We start from the raw sequence: 10,235 nt of genomic DNA, 5'->3' as shown, positions 1-10,235 counted from the left end.
CACTTCATGGAACCCCGGGTTCTGCGGAGCACCATTTGGGAAACAGTGCTCTAGAGCAGGGGTCTCCAAACTACGGCCTGGGGGCCGGATGCGGCCCGCGAGGCCCTCTCATCCGGCCCGTGGAGACCTTTTTATCTGGCCCCGCCTTCTTCCGAGTGCCGGTGTGACGAGGCGACCCCCGCCCGTCCCTGGGGCGCCGCCGAACGGGCCCTTCTTGCCGCGGGGGGGGGCCCTGTCAGGGGTGTGCGGCGTGTACTCACGCCGCGCCGGGGCAGGAGAAGCGGGCCGCTTCGCTGACAAGCGGCCGCGCGGCGGCAAACGGCGCAGGGGGCGGGGGTTAGCACGGGCGGCGTTCCCCCACCCAGACTGACAGGGCAGCCGGCCAATCAGGGGGCAGGATAGGCGGTGGTGGTAACGCCCGCCCGGCGACGTGCGGGGGAACGTGAACCCCGGCGGGAACTTTAAAAAGGTGACCGCTTCTGCCCGGGGGGGGGAAGGAGTGAGCGGTGGCAAGCAGGAGGGGAGGACAGTGTGCAGAAGAAGGGGAGAGCAGGGGGAAAAGCCCCCCCCCCCTTCTCAGGAGTCCAGACCCGACGGCCACCCAGACGGCAGGACCAGCCCCGGCGGGAGGGGTGGGCGTCTGGATATACAACCGTCAGCCTGACGGACGAATCAAAGGTGACCGCCCCACGGTGGGGGGAGGTAGAGGGTCACACGAGGAGGGAAAGGAAGCAGCCCAGGGCAGAACTCGTTAGAGTTGGCGGGCTGACGAGTTACGGCAGGAGCCCCGTCAGCCGGACCGGAGCCAGCTGGTTCCGTGTCCTTAAGGCCCTGGGCTGGGGCCCGTGAGTGACGGTGGGCCCGGGCCCCCCTTTCCCTCCCCTTCAGCACTGGAGGGAGTGCATGGTCAGAGTACCGGCCGCGCTGCGACAGAGGGCGCAATAGGCAACTGAAATTCCCCGTCGTGAAAGCGGCCCCCGAACTGCTGTTTGATAGTTAATGCGGCCCTCGGGCTGAAAAGTTTGGAGACCCCTGCTCTAGAGACTTTAAACCTTCCCAGGAATTGTGAAAACGAAAAGGGATTTAAAAGGTTTTACACAACAGAAAGTTGTATGGCTACAGGTAAATCCCATTGGGTTTGGATAGGTTCTCTCAGGTCTCAGGCAGGAGAAAGTGTTAAAAAGCGAGAGTGATGCAATGTTTCAATACTGTTTACAAAGCTGCCAAAAATAGTTAAAAGGCCGAATTCTGAATCTGGGCTTTCAGGAGCTGTGCACAGTGGTCAGGAGTCCTAGGGAAAAGCAACACATTGCATGAGCAGCCTGAATGAGCATCATGACTGAGTTCACCGGAGGGGATGTTTACCAGGCAGAATTTGACCCCAAGGCCTTTCTGGAATATTTTAAGTTTGGGGAAGACACCTGGAGAGATGACTTTCTTATCTTCATCCTGAAACAATACTGTAAAACCTTCACTTCAGGTACGGCCTGCTGGTGGGGTCTGGGACTCATCCCTCGCTTGCCTGTCCTTGTCTGTGATATGAGGCTACGTCTACACTGTACATTAATCTTGAAATAAGCTATTCCAGAATAGTTACTCCGAAATAACTTATTTCGAAATAGCATGTCTGCAATATGGGGAAGGCTCAAAATGAGTCTGAGGCAGGCTTTCCTAATGTAGACGCACTATCTTGATTTAAAGCCCCAGGAGGAATAACGTAGAATGGCCCTGGGGAGGGGCTATTTTGAAACAGCAGCAGTGGAGAGTCTACACACGCCTTATTTCAAAATAGCTATTTTGGAATAGGCGTTATTCCTCGTAGAATGAGGTTTACAGATTTCGGAATAAGCCGCCCATTATTTCAAAATTATTTTGAAGTAATGGAATGGCTGTCTAGACACTCACATAGTTATTTCGGAATAACGGCCGCTATTCCAAAAGAACTTTGCTGTGTAGACTCACCCTGAGAAACCAGGTTATGAGCAAGGCTCCTTTGGGCTTGGGCCATGGTGAAGTATCTTGTAATATTCATGAGTTATTTGGTTTCCACGGTCACTCCTGACTGATGCGCAACAAACATGCTACAGCAGTTCACCAAGTCTCACCCTTCCCTGGGGGTGGGACTCAGGACTTTTCAACTGGGGTTTCTTGATAGAAGCCCACTCAATTGCCTAAGGATTCTTGTTCAGCCCCTGGCAGTACTATAGATCCTCAGAAAGCTTTTCCCATCCTCCCCTTTCTGCAATACCTGCACCGTACGGTTTGGGCTGGCACACCTGAGTTGTGTTCTCAAGCCTGCCACTGACCGTCCCTTTGATGTTGGGCAAATCACATCCCTTGCTGGCCTCATTTTTAAAACAGGGATTATGACATTTGTGGTCCTGTCTAAAGTGCTTGGAGCTGTAGGAGTGTACAGCACTAGACAGAAGAGTTAGCTATTATTAATTATTATATAGCAAATTTCCCTTTAGCATTCTCTTGGGAGTAGAAATGAAGAGCACCAACTCTTTTATCAAGAGCACCAACTCAATTACAAACCACTCCTGCAGTTAAATTATTGACTGCAGTTGCTTGCATCTTTTATTAGAACATTAAGATGATTCAAATTTTAATACTATTTTCAAAGCTGCTGGATTGAAAATGCCAGCTATAATGCTTCACATTGTATATTTTCTCTTATTAGCTATTATTGTACATCCATAGACAAGTGGTGTAATCCTGGGGATTGTCCTTAAGTACAGCAATTTGTAAGTTTTGTATTGCATGGCTCAGGGGATTAAATTAAAACTAAAGATATATGTAAGTACAATAAAAAGCACATACTAGGGTGTCAATTCAGAAGGGAAAAAGGCTGAGTCTAGGAGATTAGGCAGGAGAAAATGACTAACAACTGCTAATTGCAAACAGTGATATTCAACTTTTGCTCTATATCAGTTAATTTTACATTGCAAGGGAAGAGTTTATGTGATCAAACAAGGTGAAGGTCAGAGTTGAACCAGGTTCACAGTGGGAAGCTCTGTCGCAGTCTAGTAAATAATCATTATTTAGAACAGAAAGACTGCTCATTCCACATACCTCTTCCATGTAGCATCTACACTGGCATCTTCTACACCACTACCTGGGTTAGTTTAGCTATATAGGAGAGGAGCTCATGTTAATTTGCATGGCAAGAAGCATTCAGGACTTGAGAAACAGGTGGGTAACATTAAAGTCAAGGGGCGTTTGGCCCCTGTGTTCAATGGGAACAAGATTAACTCTCGATGAATTAAAACAAAATCAAGTAACTATAACTGGAACAAAGTGACATTTGGTCTGGTTATGAGGCCAAGACCTCCAAGAGTCTGTATTCTGAACCAGGTGATGTGAAAGGGAACACCTTGATTGACATCAGCAGTGGCCCCAACATCCACCAGGAAGTCAAGTTAAGCAGAACCATCAAACAGGTCCACACAAGCAAGCCCAGGGATCCAGTCCAAGAGAAAGCAATATAAATCCTTTACTGAGGGGAGGCCTATCCATATAGGCGAACTAGTCGGTTGCTTAGGGCGCCAAGTTAAATGGGGTGCCAAATGGTGGCGCAATATCATTGAGGGGCTTGGAGGTGGGGGTGCTGATTGCATGGTTCGCCTAGAGTGCCAATTGCTGGCAGCTAGTCTAGGGCCGCCCCTGCTTACTAAATAAGTGGGACACAAGGGATACATTCTGGTAGGGCATTGTAAAGAGGCATGTGAATACATACTACGCCCAGCAGGGGGAGATATAGGCTATACGTAATTGGCCAACCTATTTGGGCTGCTGCTAACCACATTCTCCACAGGCCTTGATCCTGAAAAACCACAATAAAACAGTTCCAGGTGTGGCCTAAGGCTGTGATTCTGATGTTCTCCTGTGCTTTCTGACTCACCAATGGCCCCTTTAGAGACATCCCCCCATAGCTGGCAGGACTCATGCATAGATAAGCAGGTTGCTTCTGTCCAGGATGTGAAGGGACAACAATGTTGGTTTTGCATCATTTGATGCATCGGCAAAGCTGCACATAGACCGAATTTAGCAATCTATACACAATATTCTAGATCCGTGGTGCCCAACACGCTAGCCACTAGCCACATGTGGCTACTTGGCAGGTTGCGTGTGGCTAGTTGGTTCACACAATTATTTACACGTTCAGAATAACATGGCTAGTTTGCTATAGTGGTAGCCACTATAGCGGCTACTTCTTCAGAACTGGTTGGACACCACGGCAAAGCCCATTTCAATCCTGGGCTGAAAGGTATTGAGCTGGAATCAAGCACTCTCCATAATGTGGGGATAATTATGATGATAATAGATTCAGATGACATCCTAAAATATTTGCAAAAACAACGAGTCCTGTGGCACCTTAGGGTGTGTCTAAACTACATGGCTCCATCAATGGAGCCATGTAGATTAGGCTGATTGGCAAAGGGAAATGAAGCCGCGATTTAAATAATCGCGGCTTCATTTAAATTTAAATGGCTGCCACGCTGAGCCGACAAACAGCTGATCAGCTGTTTGTCGGCTCAGCGCGCTAGTCTGGACACTCCCTCACCAACATGAAAGCCCTTTATCAACCTCCCCGTTATGCCTCGTAGGATGAGATTTACCGGGGAGGTCGATAAAGGGCTTTCACGTCGGTGCGGGAATGTCCAGACTAGCGCGCTGAGCAGACAAACAGCTGATCAGTTGTTTGTCGGCTCAGTGCGGCAGCCATTTAAATTTAAATGAAGCCGCGATTATTTAAATCGCGGCTTCATTTCCCTTTGCCGAACAAACAAATCTACATGGCTCCGTCGATGGAGCCATGTAGTTTGGACATACCCTTAGAGACTAACAAGATTTTTTAGGGCATCAGCTTTCGTGGCTAAAACCCACTTCATCTGATGAATTGGAGTGGAACTTATAGAAGCAGGAGTATATATAAGGAACAAGTTGCTTGTGTTAGTGAAGCTACTCAGGTCAGAGTGAACAGATCCACTTCCACCCAGACTTGAGTAGCTTCATTAACACAAGCAATGAAGCGGAAGAGCCTGCATACAGGCCATTATTCATGGGAGGTCCTTGGCTCTGGTACTCTCCCCCCATCTGGTGCTTTAGCTCCCAGTTTCAGGACCAGGGCCGTAAGCAGGGTGGGGTGAGCTGGGCAGACTCCCAGGATGCAAAAGTCATGGGGATAGAAAAATGGGGCGGTGCATGGGGAAGCCATGTGGGAGCACAGGCCCCCTCCCAGATTTCTGCCTTCTATTTAGCAGAGATTTTAAGACAGAAGCAAGTGGATTAGAAGCTGGGAGCCGGCCATGCCACCTCGAATACTGCTTGTAGGGGTGCAAATGTGCAAGCTCACCCCAGCAATAAAACATCCCATTACAGCTCAGCATTGCAGCCCTGGAGTCTGTGACACGCCCCTCGTCTGACCTCAGAACTTGCCTGCTGTGCAGATCCCTGCTTTTGAGCTCTGGGAGCAGAGAGGCTGGCCTAATGCTGTCCACTCTCCAGAGAACTTTCTATCAGCGGCCAGCGTGGGATTCCTTTAGGGATCTGCAGTTGTGAAGAGCAAACAGGATTTTAAAAAGTTTTGAAAACAGAAGAGTGTCCGTGTAAAGCTATAGATGGTGGGCAGGGGAAATCCACAGCTGCACTCGTCCTGCAGGGACGTGAAAGGGTTAAAAGGCAGAGCACGGATCGTGTGTCATCGCGGCAGCTCACTGTAGCCAGGGGACCCAGGGAAAACCAGCACATTGTACGTGCAGGCACTGAGCGAGCGCCATGGCTGAGTACACCAGAGGGAGTGTTTACCAGGCAGCATTTGATCCCAAGGCCTATCTGGAATATTTTAAGTTTGGAGAAGGCTCCGTGGGAGATGAATATCTGAACTTTGCTCTGAAACATTATTGTAAAGCCTTCGCTTCAGGTAGGGCCTGCGGGAGGCATCTGGGACACAGCCCTTGTGTGTTGGTCTCTGTCTGTGACCTAAGAAACCTGCTTATTATCCTGGCACCTTTTTGACATGGGTGGTGGTGAAAAATCCTGTAATATGCATTGGTGACTGGCTTCCCGTGGTCACTCCTGGAGCAAAACACATGCTACAACAGTTAATCACGTCCAGAGGGGTAGACAGACTTGTTGGGCCTTTGGGCCACATGAATGGGCATATCCATGCTCCTGGAAGAGGCGGGGCTTCAGGCAGAAGGGGCGGGGCTGTGGGCAGGCAGCCCTTAGCACTTTTCAGAGCACGCTGCTGCTCATGCAGGAGTAGCAGTACGTCCAGAAGTCCCAGGCCCCAGGGCAGTTGCTCCCTTCTTCCCCACTTTTCCCCACTGGGATGCATGGTTAACTCTCCCCAATCTGCAAGGGGTGGGGTTGAGGATTCTTCAGCTAGTGTGTCTAGATAAAAAGCCCATTTGATTGGCTGAGTATTGTTGTTCAGCCCTTAGAAGTACCACAGGTCCTCAGCAAGCTTTTCCCATCCTCCCCTTTCTGCAAGTACCAGTGCAGTATGGCCTTGGGTTGCCACTCAGGGCTCCTGAGCGCTGTTCTCAAGGCTGCCACTGACCACTCTGTGAACCTTGGGCAAGTCACATCACCTCTCTCAGCCTCATTTGTAAAACAGGGATAAGGACATTTGATCCAAGGAGCTAGGACTGTGTGACTGTAAAGCACTAAACGGAAGAGTTAATTATTGTTAATTATTATATAGCAAATTGCTTCTGAGCCTTCTCCTTGGAGCAGGAATAAGGCCTTGTCTCTATAACACCAACTCTGCAAGGGTGTGTCTACACTGCACCCTTAGCTCGAAATATGCAAATTGTGTATCTTATTTTGATTCTTTGTTGAAATAGGCTATTTCGAAATTTGGCGTGTCTACACACTATTCATATTTTTGCTATTACTGACTATAACTGCACCTCCACAGAGACATGGTGTTATCCAGGAGATTGTCCTTGAGTAAAAATTTATTAGAAGTATAAGTACAAGGAAAAGCTCATAATAAGGTATCAATCTGTAATGGAAAGGACTGAGTCTAGAGGTATGTCTAGACCAGCCCCTTAGTTCGATCTAGGAAGGCTAATGCGGGCGACCGAAATTGCATATGAAGCACAGGATTTAAATATCCCACGCTTCATTAGCATGTTCTCGGCTGGTCACCATTTTAGAAATTGACACATGGCAGTGAAATGGGATTCCGAATTAAAGCCCTAATCAAATTAGCTGTTATTCTTCCTGCAATGAGGTTTACCAGCTAATTCGATTTAGGACTTTAATTCGGAAACCCGTTTCACTGTCACATGTAGCCGCGGGCAGTTACTTCGGGCTAGTCAATTTCTAAAATGGCAACCAGCCGGTAACATGCTAATGAAGCGTGGGATATTTAAATCCCACGCTACATTTGCAATTTCGGTCACCCTCATTAGCCTCCCTAGATTGAACTAGGGGGCTAGTGTAGACATATCCTAGGAGATTAGGCAGGAGAAAACAGTGATATTTGTCTTTACGCTGTGTCAATTACTTTGTACATTGCAGGAGAAAAGTCTATGTGATGATACCAGGTGAAGGTCAGTGAGGAATCAGGTTCATGGTGGAAAATCCTGTAACAGACTAGTAAACTGCTACTGAGGCAACCTGTGCTTGATGTGCAATGCTTTGTATTCTTACAGCTGCAGAAAAAGTGCTCCTTCTGTAAACATCCTCCATGCAGCTTCTACACTGCTTGGGCTAGTTGAGATAAATACAAAGGTAGCTAGTGTTAATTTGCCCATGAAGGAGCACTGAGGACTTGGAGCGAAAGCTTGGTAACACTGCAGTCAATGGGCGTTTGGCTCTTGCGTTCAGGGGAAGCAAGGTTTAGCTCTCGATGTATTAAACTAAATCAGCAAAATGTCACTGAGAGGCAATTGCATTTGATTTGGCTACGATCCAATGAGCTCCAAGCATTCTGCATTCCGAACCAGGTGACATGAAAGGAGACACCCTGATTGACATCGGCAGTGGCCCCACCATTTACCAGCTCCTGTCCGCCTGCGAGAACTTTAAGGAGATCGTCGCTTCCGACTACACAGACCGGAACTGCCAGGAACTGGAGAAATGGCTGAAGAAGGAGCCGGGAGCGTTTGACTGGACCCCAGTGGTGAAATACGTCTGTGAGCTGGAGGGAAAGAGGTACAGGGGCTGGAAAGAGCAGACTGTTTAAATCGCTTGTGTGTCCCTTAGTGTCTCTTGGTAGCTTCATCTCCTGATCACAGAATCATAGAATCATAGAATCCCAGGGCTGGCAGAGACCTCAGGAGTCATTGAGTCCAGCCCTCTGCCCAAAGCAGGACCTATCCCATCTAAATAAACCCAGCCAGGGTTTTGTCAAGCCGAGACTTAAACACCTCTAGGGATGGAGATTCCACCCCCTCCCTAGGGAACCCAGCCCAGTGCTTCCCCACCCTCCTAGTGAAATAGTTGTTTCTAATATCCAAACTAGACTTCCCCTGCTGTAACTTGATGCTAATCAGCTGGAAGATGCAAACACAATCTGTGGTGAATACTGGAAGGCTGTGTCTAGACTGGCAAGATTTTCCGCAAAATCATCTGCTTTTGCGGAAAAACTTGCCAGCTGTCTACACTGGCCACTTGAATTTCCGCAAAACACTGACGATCTCATGTAAGATTGTCAGTTCTTTCATGTAAGATTGTCAGTGCTTTTTCAGAAATACTATGCTGCTCCCGTTTGGGCAAAAGTCTTTTTCCGAAAACCTTTTGCGCAAAAGGGCCAGTGTAGACGGCAGAGATTTGTTTTCCGCAAAAAAGCCCCTATGGCGAAAATGGTGATCGGGGCATTTTTGCAGAAAAGTGCATCTAGATTGGCCACGGACACTTTCCCGCAAAAAATACTTTTGCGGAAAAGCGTCCAGCCAATCTAGACGCGCTTTTCCGAAAATGCTTTTAACGGAAAACTCTTCCGTTAAAAGCATTTCTGGAAAATCATGCCAGTGTAGACTTAGCCAAAGGTTTTTTCTTAGCAAATAAAGAGCAGGAGGACTGTGATTTTCAGTCCTTGAAGTGGTCTACCTAGAGTTGTCAGGAGGTCTCAACGTCACAGACTTTGGAGGGAGTTATCAGTTGATATTGGCACTTTCCCAGTCTGAAATGCACAGTGAAATGTTGCTTACGTAAATTCACATGGTTACAGATTTTTTTAAATATCCAAAGTTCAGATGGGGTCCAGTGAAAAACCAGCCAGAGTTTATAAACCTGTTTGAAAAAGTTTGATGAATTCTGAGCAAAATGTGGTGACTAAGACTTATTGCAGTTAGCATTCCAGCTTATCTGACTTTTAAAGCATGATCTGTGGAAAGGGGAGTAAAAACAAAGTTAACGCAAGATCCTACAAATAGACATCACTCTAGCGAACGTTTTCCTTCTGATACTTGCACTGTAGCACAGAAAGACACAGTAATTGCAGAAAACCATTTGGGGTTCAGTTCTTATTGTATATGTGTCTGTCTGCAGGGGAAAGGAGGCTGAGAAAGAGGCAAAGTTAAGGAAAACCATCAAACAGGTTCTGAAATGTGACATCCACAAAAGCAACCCCATGGATCCAATCATCTTGCCTCCAGCTGACTGCTTGATCTCATCCCTGTGCTTGGAAGCTGCTTGCAAAGATCAGAACACGTACCGCCTTGCTCTGAAGAACATCAGCTCCCTGTTAAAACCTGGAGGACACTTGGTGCTGAGTGGAGATTTGGGCTGCAGTTTCTATATGGTTGGCCCTACACGGTTCTCTTGTTTGGTGCTGGGAGAGGAGTTTCTGAGGGAAGCCCTCAGTGAAACTGGCTTCAGCATTCAAGAGTTTGAGGTTCTCTTCAGGGATGATAATGTCGACGACAGTTCTGATTTCTCTGGCATGTACTTCATTCTCGCTCGCAAAGAGGAAGCGGTGTAAATCCTGGGGAGTGTGGGTAAAAGAAACCCTTCCTAAAGGAAGAGGAATAATATTAGGAATAAACATAATGAAATTCGTGCAGTTTTGTCTCCAATGTTAAACACATGAAGCATTTTGTTGTGAAATATGTGACAACTCCAGGAGCATAGAAACAGCTAAATTGCTCTTGCAGGATGAACTTAACTGAGGAATGCTTCTCAGCAGGAGGAGTCCCCACATACAATTTTGGCTGCTCATTCTAATTTCTCGATAATTTGTACGTTGGTTCTGCTTGGGTTCTTGACATTTGCCA

At 47.6% G+C, this 10,235-nt stretch overlaps 1 protein-coding gene across 1 annotated transcript; it reads left to right on the top strand.

The window, feature by feature from the left end:
- The first annotated feature begins 5,468 nt into the window (after nucleotides 1-5,468).
- Nucleotides 5,469-10,024, top strand: LOC102444782 (nicotinamide N-methyltransferase-like). Its single transcript, XM_075909333.1, has 3 exons — nucleotides 5,469-5,926; nucleotides 7,965-8,172; nucleotides 9,511-10,024. Exons 1-3 carry the CDS (start codon nucleotides 5,782-5,784, stop codon nucleotides 9,941-9,943), a joined length of 786 nt encoding a protein of 261 aa, XP_075765448.1. The 5' UTR covers nucleotides 5,469-5,781; the 3' UTR covers nucleotides 9,944-10,024.
- Nucleotides 10,025-10,235: the final 211 nt, after the last annotated feature.

Source organism: Pelodiscus sinensis, chromosome 26 (genome assembly GCF_049634645.1).
Source record: "Pelodiscus sinensis isolate JC-2024 chromosome 26, ASM4963464v1, whole genome shotgun sequence".
Lineage (NCBI taxonomy): Eukaryota > Metazoa > Chordata > Testudines > Trionychidae > Pelodiscus > Pelodiscus sinensis.
Note: the sequence above shows the minus strand (reverse complement) of the source record. Positions and strands in the feature narration are given on the sequence as shown.

Bases quoted from the DNA above. Each gene is read 5' to 3' on its own strand.
- LOC102444782 (XM_075909333.1), top strand. From the start codon at position 5,782: ATGGCTGAGTACACCAGAGGGAGTGTTTACCAGGCAGCATTTGATCCC. The intron at 5,927-7,964 runs GTAGGGCCTGCG...ATTCCGAACCAG, and splicing joins TTGTAAAGCCTTCGCTTCAG to GTGACATGAAAGGAGACACC. The intron at 8,173-9,510 runs GTACAGGGGCTG...GTCTGTCTGCAG, and splicing joins TGTGAGCTGGAGGGAAAGAG to GGGAAAGGAGGCTGAGAAAG.